Consider the following 14,707-nt stretch of genomic DNA (forward strand, 5'->3'; position numbering starts at 1 on the left):
GGGCATAAAGTATAGAGAAAAGATACACACACCAACCGTTACCTCCACAAGGATTTGAACTACCATCCAAGGCAGAAGAGAGGTGTCATTAAATCATTGGTGGACAGAGCTAATAAGATCTGTGAGCCAGTTTATTTGCAAGATGAACTAAATCATTTGCAAATGGCTTTTAAGAAAAACAGACATGCTGACAACGAAATAGATCGAGCACTTTATGCCAGAAGAAAAATGTCTGACAACATTTGGCAACCATAACTGTCAGCTGGAAAAGTTTTTCTTCCATTTATTCACAATATTATGGACCATATTGGGAAAGTTCTGGCCAAGTTTCAAGTTGAAACAATCTTTAGACCCACCAAGAAGGCTAGTGAGTGTTTAAGATCCGCAAAATATGCACGACGCTCCTTAGCAAATCCTGGAGTGTATAAAATTCCATGTAGCTGTGGGAAGGTTTATACTGGAACAACAAAAAAAGAAGTGTCAATACCTGCTTAACCAAGCACAACAGGAACTGTCAACTAGGATATACTGACAAATCAACTGTAACCAAACATGTTTTTAAAGACGGTGATTATGAAATAAAATTTTGTGAGATGAGTATGCTAGCCAAGTCATCGCATTATTATGCACATATGTATAGGGAAGCTACAGAGAATGGGAAACACCACAATAATTTTAATAGAAAAGAGGAAGGCTTAAAGTTAGACAAGATATGGTGGTCGACTTTGCACCAATGATTTGACAATCAATTACCATCAATTGAGAATAATGACATTAGTCAAAGGTAGACTTACAGTCAGTCCCACATGGCGTATGCTGGTGCCCTCTATGCACTGTATATAAATGGGACATCCGCAGCCTGGCAGTCAGTCTCTGACTCACCTCGGAAGATGTTGCCCGCAATTGGCAATTAAATGTCAGGAAGAGGTAGTTTTACATATCGACCATGGCCTCTCAGCCCAGAAGTTTTAAATAATGTCATCAAAACTATTTAATGGGACAAGGATGATCAACTAACAATCACTGAATATCACTGAAGCAGAACTTATGACTGGAAAGTACAAAGGACACACACTATTTATTCCCGGAATACCACTGAACTTCCATTCCAATTTAAAAGACTCCAATTTTCAATCAAATTAGCCTGTAGTTTTACAAGTAGCACAGTTCAAGGACAAATTTTAAAATAGTGTGGCATCAAACTCAAAGACTCCTGCTTCTCTCATGATCAGCTATATGTGGCTTCCTCTCCAATAGGAAATCTGAAAGATGTGTACATATATACCCCAGATGACAAAATGAAAAAGTTGTTTATAAATAAGTATTGTAAATAATTAGAATAGGTTTGCAAATAATTTTTTTACCTCTTATACTTGAAAGTTTATCCTTTTACTTGAACTACCGCACAACCTCATACCAACTCCCTGAGTGAAGCCGGGTACCCCAGCTAGTATAAATATAAAACACATACAGTAGCAATCAAAACCATGACATCAAAATTCATACACACATGTGATGATCACTTGGTCACCATATCACTAATGACATCGCTATTTTCTATATGCTTAAGCAACGGACCAAAACTAGTGATTTTTTTGGACTGTCTTGTAAGACATCGTGGTCTCCTGACCTTCATTGCTTACATATTCCGCCCTCACAATCATATTCCGTACATCAAACTCGAAAAGATAAAGTCAATGTTGTATGAATTCATGTAAACGATACGCAAATAACTAGTAAATCGCAAGTGCCCACCGAGATTGAAATACTCGAGGCTGGTGTACACACACACATTCAAGACACGACGGTCACAAAAGCTTATAGTTCAGGAGAGGCAAACCGCACGCCAGGAGGCCAGTCCCTTCAGAGGATGAGTCAAACTGTCTACGTCGGCTGGCGACCACCCATAAAGCAGACAGCGTTTGCCCGAGAAAGGGAGAACGACCCAATGTTCGGCTTAAAAGCAAATTCCGCTACATTGTGCGGGAGCGCCCAGCCTACGCATTCTTTACAAACTTAGCACACAGTTTCAGAGGTTTTCACAAGGAGACAGCAAATGCCAAACACCGATGCTACAGATTTCCAGATTGGTCGCCTTAAATGAAACGTCATTCTCCTGTTTTAGAAGAGCAATGCTGATTGGCAGACGATATTCCTGACACCTTGAGCTAAGGGAGTAATGGAAGAGACCAAAAGATATACCCCTTCATGTCTGGCATGGAGAGGAGCCGTTCTGTTGTCGCTCTTGGAGCGAGAACACGTAACGAGAGCGTGTGCGCTCGTACATGTACTCAAAGAGCGAGAAACAAGTCTCTCCTCAGTACTTCACTGGGAAAGCACCTCTGTCAAGAGCAAATCGGAGTGCAAATCTATATTGAGTCCTTGCGATTAAGCATTGTTCACTGTGTTGGCTGCCACACTTATTGTGCGGTGTGAACGGACAGAGTTATAGTTAAACACCTGCGAGCGAATTTTTGAGTGGCATCGCGGTGGACTGGTTATCTGACCAGTGTACCACGCCAATAGTTAGACTAGGGGTGAATAGGAGTCCTTGACTTCATCAAGGCGTAGGGAGAGTTTGATTGGCGAAGGTCAATCCAGATAGAACGAGAGTTATCTTATTTGTCAGCAGCGAGCGGCGCAGACAGCAGTCATCGCAGCTCACGGTATTGTGCACTACAGCTCTTGTGAGCCCCATATTTCCTCCACAACAGTACACTTCACTGCATTTCACACATGACAGCCTTGACCGTACGTAGCAACATTCTAACGGATAATTATTCAAGTTGAGTAGGCGCGGCTCTCAGCCATTCTGCCAAGTCAATTACAATCTTAAACTTTGTATAGAAATTTCATTAGCGAATTCTGTCCTTAAAGAGGTAACTTCACATTCTGAAAAGAACCTGGAAATAACTTCTTCAGTTCATAACTAAAAGTGCCACTGTGATTCCTCAGAATTTTTGCAAAAAAAAATAATAATTTTCGTTAGTTTCATGTTTTTCTTACACTAACTAGCACTACTCCAGTACCCAAGTATCCCACTAGTTACGTAAGATATTTTGTGAATTTTTGTGTCACTTCCTTACAGTGGATGACCCCAGAAGATATTTACTGCTGAAAGTTTTTCAGGCATTTCTCTTTAAAACATTAGGAGCGTCTGTCTGACTTCTGTAGTAGTGTGCGGGTGGAAATTGCATCATGCAGGAGCCACAGGGTAAAGGGTACATCTTAGATTAATCCATTGCACAGAATGACAGACTAGCACCCACACGCTCACAGTATTTCATTTATTTACTGTGTTCTATCAGTCTGAGCAGAGCTGAAAACGATTCTTTGTTATGACATTTAACCCCAATATTTATTTTAAACAGAAGTGTTGTGGCCAAATTCATTGCACAAAATATATTCCTAGAGCCTCCCAACTAGTACACTGAAGCTTGTCAAAATCAATGAGGAGCTATTAGTGTAGCTAGTTCTATTTTCTGTACCTTTAAGTCACTTTTTCTGTCAAAAAAACTGTAAAAAATTGTGACATATCAGAACTCTTTTACACATAACACAGTGTGAGACTATAAATTCATTGTGAAAAGTTTTTGTCTCCCATTGGTGAGGTTTTACCATTATAATAACATGTACTTGTATTATGCACAAAAGATAAGCATTCCCCTCCCTCATATGTTCAAATGTAATAATAACTCTCGGCATCCTGTGTTGGAACAACTGACTATTTTCACCTGCAAGTGCTTTGATACCTTTTTTGATACCAAGATATACCCTACAAAAAGGCCATATTTTGTCACTCATATGAGAAGTAGTGATAAAGTTTTAATCAAAAACTCAAGGAAAATGCAGTTAGATAATTAATTTTTTGTTTGTTTGTAAGTACATGTGCACTATCCCGGAACACATTAAAATCCCCATGCCACAGTGTCATAGCATGCTAATAGAGGAGCGAAAACAAATTAAAACATCCCATTGATAAAGTGAAGTATCACGCTGCAATTCATTTTGGGCAGCTGTGGAAATATTGATGCTATATCAGGCAGTAAAAATGGCATTTTTGGCACCTGTATTGATGGCACGGCTGCAATTAAAACTTTATGAATACTTGTAGAACAGCACGCAGGATTCAAAACTTGCATTTTGGAGGAGTGAGGTTCAAATCCCTGTCTGTTCATCCAGGTATAGGTTTTGTATAGTTTCCTCAAATCAGTTAAGGCTAATGTTGCATTGGTCCTTTTGTAACAGACATGGCCTATTTGTTTCCCCATCCTTACCCCTCCCAAGGATGTTCTTTGTCTTCAACAAACTCATAACTAACAGGACATTACATCATAACCTTCTTTCCTGCTCCCAACAGCAAACTCAATGTTTCATATTGCTGTGAAAGAGCAAGTAACTTGCAGCTCTCTGCAGGTTTGTTTTTCCTGGCCATGAACTTCTGATTCATAGTTAATCATCTTCATGATCATTTACATTAAAAACATTCCCCAGTTGTCTGTTAACCCTATAAATACTGTCACATGGAAAACCCTACCACCACTAAAAACACTATACAACACAAAAATACATAGCCATATCTGAGTTTTATTTCCTCTGTCTCTGATTCTATAACTCCTGGAGGATTCTCTGGGCCATAATCTAACAAAATACTTGTATAGCGTAACCCCATTACTCAACAAATTATAACCTTCATGATTGTGACTCCAACTGTGTTTTATACCAGACAAGCAAATATGTCTCTTGGAGTGCCTTGACTCAAAAGAACAAACCATGTTGTCTTGTCATTGTACTTTAACTTTGCTGCATGCTAAAAAAACTGGAAATCCACAATAACCCAGTTCTTCAAATGTGTCAAGACAGGAATATCTCACAATTACTAAAGAGTCATCACTTTTAAATCATGCCTGTTAGCCAGTGTAAATGAATCTCTGTATCTGACATTACCTGCATCTCACAGCTATTGGCTGCAGATTCTTTTAAATTCACTAATGTTCAGTAAAGGAGATTAGCTGTTTAGCTCCTTCATTGAAAACATGACACTCTCTTTCTCTGTTTCAATTTTTAATCTCTTCTCTCCTCTTATCCTCTGATTAGTATACTTCCTCCAACTGTCTTACTTATTTCACTTACTTCTCTTTGTCTTCCTTTCCTTAAGTTTCTTTATCTTCATTGTTTTTGTTTAGTCCTTAGACACAAATTTCATCACAAGACACTCAACAATCATGAGTGACACTACTGCCATTCTTTCAGTTTTAAAATAGCGACTGATGGAAAATAGCACTGAAATCTTGCTTATAACTTAACTAACATTTTCCACAGTTGTATGGACAGAAAAAGTCACATGCTTGCCACCCAAAGCCCACAAACAGTGTGGGAAACTCCACCTCAATCCAAAATCTCATGCAACAACCAACCACTTTTCTAGTTTATGGAGGCTGAAAGTAAACAATAAAGAAACTCAAAAACCTATTTAAACAGGCAAAATAAGACTTCCCCCTTTCCTCCTTCCACATACACATCAGTGCTGATGGGATTTGACTGACATGCCAGTATATGTAAACAGAAATTTATCTTTTCAGCACTTCCATTCAATATCCCTCTACAGCACTGCATGCTCAGAAATAAACATATATTTGCATATTCTTCTACAACTGACTGTAAACATTTAGTATCAAATAAATGTTTTGTTTTTCACAGAAAGATATGATAAGAGGACATCAACTGTTTCATGTAGGTTTCCAGGGATTTTACAAGAGCAAGGAAAACTTCTCAGATAATGGTAAATCTCTGCTGGAGTAGATACTTTGAAGTGCAACTTCAAACTGGGATAACTGCTAGTGGGAGCAATTATTCAAAGTGTTCAACCTAACCTTCTCACCACCGGTCTCTGTATTTTATATTTACCTTCACCATCAGCGACTCAACAGGATGAAGTATTACTTTGAAGTCACAAGTACAGTTATTAAACAGAATATGCCTTGCTATCTTTATCTCTTGCACTACACTCACACATAAATTACATCAAAGGTATTAATTCTTCCTGTGCTTGTGCTTCTTTCTATGATTTGATCTATTTCTCAAAACGTACCATCTCCAGTGACAGATAGTGCTACCAAAGCAGACATCTTGATCATTGGAACAGTGTGTATGGTTCTGTATATGTGTGAATGTAATCATGCATGCCCACATGTTGAGAAACAGACATGTACCCTATGTCCATAACTTTTCTTGTATATGAAACAAACACAAGCATGTAATGACTAGGTACAAGGCACACAGGTTTACTCAATGAAACAGATTGCTTCATCAACTCTTTCCATGTTCAATGTTTGCATTTTAGTGTTGCATACATATAACTGAATCATTTTATAAGTAGATGGAGTTTGTGTACTCTTATACTGCTGGTGAACACAGTGGGAAATTATTCCAAATTAAGTGAACAACAGGATGACATACTGTGATTTCTCCGGTTGTTGAATTGATAGCAAAGGCAGACTGGAAGTCAAAATCTGCAGTCTGTCCAGGCTGAAGTGAAACTCCAGTGTGGTCAATAGCGCGGACTGGCTTAAGAATAGAATACTGAAGCACAGCATTAGAATCTGGATCATGGGCAGAGATGCGTGTCACTGTTGAACCTTAAGCAGAAAGAATACAAATTTTAACAATAGATATCAAAATAAAATGATGTCAAATAATGTAAATAGCAATAAAGCTACAACTGAGTTATAACAATAGTTTCAGAATCTTCAGCTGAAATTAAATGTATATACAAAACCATAGGACATTAAGAAATGTATGTTTCTTCCTAATTGACATCTAATATGCCAAAGGGAAAGCAGAATTATGCTTTTAGGCTACCAATTCAAAGTATTATGTTCACCACCAGTTTACACAGGCAAATTGCTTCTAGAGGGAGTCTGGGCTGACACAATTTCAAACATTTTGTGATTCAAAGTAGTAAGTTATATCATGTAATACAACATCAAAATTAAATCTTCAGTTCAAATTCTGTTAATTCTGTTAATTTAATTCATTTTCTGCAACTTCTATTCATATACTTACTTCCCATTTCAGCAAATTTACATATTGGTCATTGGATAGCAATGTCTGACACCTTGATCCCATTATTTTAACCTTCAGTATCAATGAGCTAACTGATTAGTTTTACAGTTAAGTCAGTTTGTATGTAATCTTATGCTGTCTCTTAATGCAGTATATCAGAGGAGGAATCACCTTGGCAGTGCAAGTTAACCACAAGCAGTATCAGGTCTGTTCAAAAAATTCTGAAACATTCATAATTTTGCAACAGCAGTGTGTCAGAGCAAAATGCAGTTGGTATCCATGAAAACGCCTGTGTTTAATGTGTAACCACCAAAAGTTTCATTGTTGTATGTCTGTTAGTTATTGTTCAGTGATGTATTGAGCAAAACATTGTGTCACACAGTTTTTCGGATTTAGAGATGGCAGAGTTAGAGGAGCAGCGCGTCTGGAGTAAATTTTGTGACAAACTCTCTGGAAAACCTTTATAGAGACACAGCAAATGATGCAGGAAGCCTATGGTGATGACTGCTTAAGCTGCACTTTGTGTTAAAATGATTCACACAGTTTAAAAATGTCTGGACGAAAGTTAAAGATGACCCTCATTCATGACGCCCTTCGATGTTTTCCAATGACACTCATGTCAGCCATGTCAACAAAACTGTGTGTGCCAACCAAAGAAAGACTGTCCAAGAGACTGCATAAGAATGTAACATTTTAGTTGGATCATGTCATGAAATCCTGACACAGCACCTTGGAATGCATGGTGTTGCCACCAAGTTCATCCTATGGCTAATGAGTCAAGATCAGAAAGATCTTCACCTCACAATCTGTGAAGAGCATTTAGATTGTGCAAATGAGAACAAGATGTCCCTCAAAAGAATCATAACTGGTGATGTTGAGACCAAGGTTAACTCTTCTCAATGGATTGGGAAAGATTCTCCAGACCAAAAAGAGCTCAAGTCAGGTCAAATGTTAAAGCAATTCTGATAGTTTTCTTTGAATTTGATGGTTAAGTTTATCATGAATTCATGCTACAGCAACAAACTGTTAATCGACAGTCCTATCAGAACATTTCACAGCATCTGAAAAAAAATGTGAGAAGGAAATTGTCTGAAATGTGGTGAGACAATTCTTGGCTCTTGCCAATGGCCCTGCCACAGTGGTAACACCAATTCCCATCAAATCACCAAAGTTTAGCACTGTTGGGCTGGTCTAGCACTTGAGTGGGTGACCATCCGGTCTACTGAGTTCTTTTGGTAAGCTGGGTGCACTCAGCCCTTGTGAGACAAACTGAGGAGCTACTTGATTGAGAAGTAGCGGCTCTGGTCTCGTAAACTGAGACACGGCCAGGAGAGCAGTGTGCTGACCACATGCCCCTCCATATCCACACCCATCGACCGACACCTGTGGGCTGAGGATGACACGGCAGTCAGTCGGTACTGTTGGGCCTTCCAAAGCCTGTTTGGATGGAGTTTAGTAGAGTAGTTCTTGGCTCTTGCATCATGATAATGCACCCATACATTCATTCCTGTTGGTGTGTGACTACTGCACAAAAAACAAAATCACTGGGCTGGCTCATCTGCCATACTCTCCAGACCTGGCTGGTATGGATTTTTTATATTTCCAAAGTTGAAAACCCTGTTGACAGGATGAAGATCTGCAGACGAGATAAAAGAAAATTCACAGATGGCACTTCACACAATCCAGTAAGAGGCATATCAAGACTGCTTCTGGAAGTGGACATGGCATTGGTAAAGGTGTATCAATTGTGGAGGAGAGTATTTCGAAGGAGAACATGCACAATAAGTAAAAGGTAAGCAGAGAAAAATTTTGTGGACAAAGTTCTGAAATTTGTTGAACAGACCTCATACATGTTGACTTATTAAATTCAGTGTAACAAGAAAGGGGTGATTATCATGTGTCAGTAGATTCATAGACCCTTTCTTCTGTTTTATTAAATATTGGTCAGAAGATTGCAAGTGATAATGGCAGTGGTCCCAAAAAAATGTGGGAGTGAATATTTCACAACAATGTACTGATAAGCACCTGTGCAATTATTCAATGCCAAATCATTTATGTGATGATTTCTTGTGTATGTCTAACATTTCATTATATGCTCATGACATGATACACCACATGAATGTTTTCACTCACAGTCCTTCCTGTCATGCTTTAATAACGTGCTCTGAATACATACAACAGTTTTTGATATAACAGATGACCTACAAGCCTCCACAATGTCGCACAGTCTGTTGTGGACACTAATAAGGTTGAGTAACTAGCAGAAGATTAGTGTAGAAGAGCTTATGTGATTACAGTCACCTTTAACCAGTCACACAGTACATGTGATACATGAGTTAACTGATCTGCATAGTTATCAACAACAATGAACTCCAATGGCATTACAAGGTATTGCTCACAGTGCAAGAGGAAAGATGAAAATGCCCTACACAATTTATATTCGGAGAAGATTTCTGCCAAAAAATCAGGAGGAATTCTTAATGTAATTGCTGAGAACTACACAGCAGACCTACTTGTCATGGAGTGTAATGCTGATAAGTACTGGGTTTAATATAAATAAATATGTCACTGTGGATTTCAGAATGGTGGTAATAATCATGGACAGGGTCTCTAGGTCATAAAGTAAATGTGCAAGAAGAAGGGAGCAATTTTATTTACTACTTTTTACATTCAATATGATAAAATAGAAATGTTTTAAAAAGTTATCAACTCATTGTCAATTTTTTAAACTGATAATGTTATACACAATGACTAAAAATGGCAACTGAGAATAAATAAATAAAGAATACTAAGAGAAAAGTCTGCACCATGAACAACACTGAGCAACGTGTTTTCCTTTAAAAAGCTGTATCTGCATTCACTCACCAACTGGTGCCCTTTCTGAAATATACTGGATGTAAGATGAATCAGAATCCAGAAATGCAGGAGGCTTATTGTTAACATCGGTTACATTAATGGCAACAGTAGCTGTAGCCGTCTCACGCACTGGACTTCCAGAGTCCACAGCATGAACAACCACATCAAAATGGTCTATTCCTGAATCCAGATCTAGATGAGCTTCTGGGGATACGGTAATCTCTCCAGTTCTGTTGGAAACAGATGAGAAAGAAGCTTAGTTAGACAAATCAGTAATAAAAATGGAACTTAAAATACAAAACTTGAAGAAAGTCACTACCTACATACATATATAACTGAGCACCATCATCAAAATGAAAAACACGCAGCTGGTTTAAAGGCTATTTGTGAGGCAGCTGTTAGACTGAGAAGAATGCATTGATAAGCAAGATTCTAGCAAAGTCACTGAACTTGGTGGCAGGCTTATTTGATAATGGAGGCACCTAACAGTTATATATAGGATGTTTTCATGGAATAATTTGAGTAGGAATGTGTCCCATGAGAAAAATGCATCTGTTAAGACGTGTACGAGATGGAAACCGGTAATACAGCAATCCTAAGCAAAGTCTGCTGCTTGTTAATCATTTGGTCCTGAAGCACTGGTTGTTGTCGGAATCAGCAAGTTCTAAAATTTAAATATAACAGTGGAATGTTTTCAGTTAACTATCATCTACATTCAGAACCTGATATTTTTGGTTGAAATAAGTAACAATGTAACACACTTAAGTACAGAAATAATATTTCATTTTAGACTTAATCGGAACAAGAACAGATTTTCTTAGGTTTATTTTTCAAGTCAATAAATGTGGTATTTGTATTTCTAAAACTAAAAACTCAATGTTTCTTTGAACTGGTTGCAGTGCATGTGTGCACATGTGTGTGTGTGTGTGTGTGTGTGTGTGTGTGTGTGTGTGTGTGTGTGTGTGTGTGTGTGTGTGCATGAGAGAGAGTCAGAAAGCAGTGGGACGGGTGGGGGAGGGTGGGGGGGGTGGGGGGGGGGGGAGGGTGTTGGTAAATAGTGATACGAAGAAGACCTACTTAGACTTCACTATTCCATAACAGAATAGCTTTTTTACATATAGATTTCTCAGTCATCTCCTTAACTACATCAGTGACAAACGTCATTTAAATTACACAACGAAAAACAAAATCAATGAGCATTTCTGCACTAATTATTCTGAGAACTGTGTGCAGATACTTCCATACTGTATTAAAGGCTAACCAACTGACAAGATGCAAAGAGCAGATGCAACATACAAAGCGTATGTATCATAGATGAAGACAACATCCATACTCAATATCTTTTACTAAGCTCACAAATATTACTTCTGACATGAAAATTTAAACATACATAAGTGTCTGTTAAAGAAATAATGGCATGATATTGCTTTGAGTTTGTCCTTGAGAGGTACTGGAATGATACCATCAGAATGATGAAAGACATGTGTCAAGGTAGCGGTCCTGTGGCAGCACACAGTTTTCATTTGCTACAGATGTTCAATGTGGCATATAATCAGTTAAAAAGAAAAGAAATTCATCACAGTTTGCTACATACTGAAGAAACTAAGAGCCTGTGATCTGAGAAGAATATGAAAGGTTGGTACAGAGTTAGAGATGTATTTTGCCAACTACGGCAAGGAATGTTTGTGGTAGAAAGGCATACAGTAATTCAGATAAAAAAAACTAATGAAACAATGGAAAATCCAGGATGAAATGTAACAATATTATGAAAAGGAAAGTTGCTACTCACCATATAGCAGAGATGCTCAGTCGAAGATGGGCACAACAACAACATTGTCACAAATAAGCTTTGTGTCAACAAGGCCTTTGTCAAAAATAGACAACACACACACACACACTTGTACAAATGCAACTCACACAGACATGACTGTACTCTCTGGCAGCTGAAGCCACACTGTGAGCAGCAGTAGTGCATGATGAGAGTGGCAACTGGGTGGGGGTAAGGAGGGGGTTGGGATGGGGAGGTGGAGGGATAGTAGGGTAGGGGTGGGGGAGGGGACAGTGAAGTGCTGCTGGGGAATACGCAGAGATGAGGTGGAGAGAGGGTAAGGCAGCTAGGTGCAGTCAGGAGGATAGACGGAGGGCAGGGGAGAAGAGTAAATGGGCAGTAGAGGAAAAGGAGAGAAGTAAAAAGGTTGAGTGCATCGGTGGAATCAGGGCTGTATAGTGCTTGAATTGGAACAGGGAAGGGGCTGGATGGGTGAGGACAATGACTAATGAAGGTTGAGGCCAGGAGAGTTACAGGAATGCAGGATGTATTGCAGGGAGTGTTCCTGCCTGCACAATTCAGAAGAGCTAGTGTTGGTGGGAAGGATCCATATGGCACAAGCCGTGGAGCAGTGATTGAAATGAATGATGTCATGTTGGGCAGCATGCTCAGTAACAGTATGGTCCACTTGTTTTCTGGCCATTCATGTGGACAGACAACTTGTATCATGACCACAAAGAATGCAGCACAGTGGTTACAGCTTAACTTCTAGATCACATGACTGGTTTCACTAGTAGCCCTGCCTTTGATGGGATAGATGCTGTCTGTGACTGGACTGGAGTAGGTTGTGGTGGCAGGATGTATGGGACAGGTCTTGCATCTAAGTCTATTACAGGGATATGAGCCCTGAGGTAAGGTGTTGGGAGCAGGGGTGTAGGGATGGACGAGTATATTGTGTACGTTCAGTGGACGATGGAATAGCACAGTGGGAAGTGAGGAAAGGACAGTGGACAGGACCTTCCTCATCTCAGGGCACAATGACAGGTAGTTCAAACCCTGGAAAAGAATGTAATTCAGTTGCTCCAGTCCTGGGTGGCACTGAGTTACGGGGGAATGCTCCTCTGTTGCCAGACGTTGAGACTTTGGGAGAAGGTGGGAGACTGGAGAGATAAGGCATGGGGATATTTGTTTTTGTACAAGGCTGGGAGGATAATTATGGTCTGTGAAGGTTTCAGTGAGACCCTTGGTATATTTTGAGTGGGACCGCTCGTCGCTGCTGATGTGATGCCCACGGGTGGCTAGGCTGGCCTTCTACATATGGAACAGGTGGCAGTTGTCGAAGTGGAGGTATTTCTGGTGGTTAGTAGGTCTGATATGAACAAAAGTACTGATATAGCCATCTTTGAGGTTGAGGTCAACATCTAGGAAGGTGGCTTGTTGGGTTGAGCAGGATCAGGTGAAGCAAATGGGGGAGAAGCTGTTGAGGTTCTGCAGGCATGTGGACAGGGTGTCCTCACCCTTGATCCAGATCATAAAGATGTCATTAATGGATCTGAGCCAGGGGAGAGGTTTAGGATTCTAGATGTTTAGGAAGGATTCCTCTAGATGGCCCATGAATACGTTAGCATAGGATGGTGCCATGTGGGTGCCCACATCCGTACCCCGGATTTGTTTGTAGGTAAAGCCTTCAAAGGAGAAGTAATTGTGGGTGAGGATATAGTTGGTCATGGCGATTAGGAGGGAGGATGTTGGTTTGGAATCTGTCAGGTGTTGGGAAAGATAGTATTCAATAGTGGTAAGGCCGTGGGCATTAGGGATGTTAGTGTAAATGGAGGAGGCAGCAATAGTGACAGGCAGGGCACCACACTCTAAAGGGACAGGAACTATGTAGAGTTGGTGGAGGAAGAGGTTGGTATCTTTTATATAGGAGGTAGGTTCCGGGCAATAGGTTCAAGGTGTTGGTCTATGACAGCAGAGATTCTCTGAGTGGAGGCACAGTAACCAGCCACAATGGGGGATTGTGGGTGGTTGGGTTTAGGAAGCATGTAGAAGGCTGGAGTGCAGAGAGGGGTATGGATGAGCAGAAAGATGGACTCTGGGGAGAGGTTCTGGGATGGGCCTAAGGATTTGAGGAGTGACTGGAGATCCTGCTGGATTTCTGGAATGGGGTCACTGTTGCAAGGTTTGTAGGTGGAGGTATCTGACAGCTGGTAGAGTCCTTCTGCCAGGTAATCCCTGTGGTTCAAAACAACAGTGGGGGAGCCTTTGTCTGCAGGTAGGATTATAAGGTCAGGATCAGTTTTTAGATGGTGGACTGTGGTTATTTTTGTGGATGAAATGTTAGTTTGCATGTTGAGAAATTTGGGAAGTCAGGGTGAGGAAAGGTTTGATGTTAAAAGATTCTGGAAAGTTAACAGGGGGTGATTTAGGGTCAGTGGGGTTGGATCACAGTTGGATGGAGGAGTGAATTGAGTCAGGCAGGATTCAACATTGGTCTTTGATTGAGTCTGATTGGTAGGGTTTGTGGCGAAAAAGGGACCAGGAGAAAGAGTGAAGGTCTTTAACAAGTCCTGCATGATTGAATTTGGGAGTGGAGCGAAGCTGAGGCCTTTGGAAAGAATTGATATTTCTGTGGGGCTAAGGCTTCTGAAGGAAAGGTTCATGACAGTGTGCCATATTGTTCCTTCCCATCAACACCAGCTATTTGAAATTGCACAGGTGGGATTTCCCTGCAATTTATCCTACATTCCCATAACCCTCCTGGCCTTAACCTCCGTTAGTCATTGTCTTCACCCATCTGGCGCCTTCTCTGTTCTCATGCCAGCACTACACAGCTCTCATTCCAAACATGCACCCAGTCTTTTTACTTCTCTCCTTTTCTGCTGCCGCTCCCCCCTCCCCCCTACTTCTCCTCTGCCCTCCGTCTAACATCCCGACTGCACCTAGCTGCCCTAGCCTCTCTCCACCTCATCCCTGTGCACCCCCCTGCAGCACTTCACTGTCCCCCACCCCAACCCT

At 40.4% G+C, this 14,707-nt stretch overlaps 1 protein-coding gene across 1 annotated transcript in view; it reads right to left on the reverse strand.

The window, feature by feature from the left end:
- LOC124544672 (cadherin-23) overlaps window positions 1–14,707 on the reverse strand; it is a 401,035-nt gene that overhangs the window by 88,007 nt on the left and 298,321 nt on the right. Inside the window, exons 13-14 of the mRNA XM_047123296.1 lie at window positions 9,931–10,151; window positions 6,460–6,638 (exon numbers count right to left, since the gene is read on the reverse strand). Of these exons, the coding sequence (XP_046979252.1) occupies window positions 6,460–6,638; window positions 9,931–10,151 (400 nt within the window). The remainder of the gene's footprint in view (window positions 1–6,459; window positions 6,639–9,930; window positions 10,152–14,707) is intronic.

The sequence above is a fragment of the Schistocerca americana genome, chromosome 8 (genome assembly GCF_021461395.2).
Source record: "Schistocerca americana isolate TAMUIC-IGC-003095 chromosome 8, iqSchAmer2.1, whole genome shotgun sequence".
Classification (NCBI taxonomy): domain Eukaryota; kingdom Metazoa; phylum Arthropoda; class Insecta; order Orthoptera; family Acrididae; genus Schistocerca; species Schistocerca americana.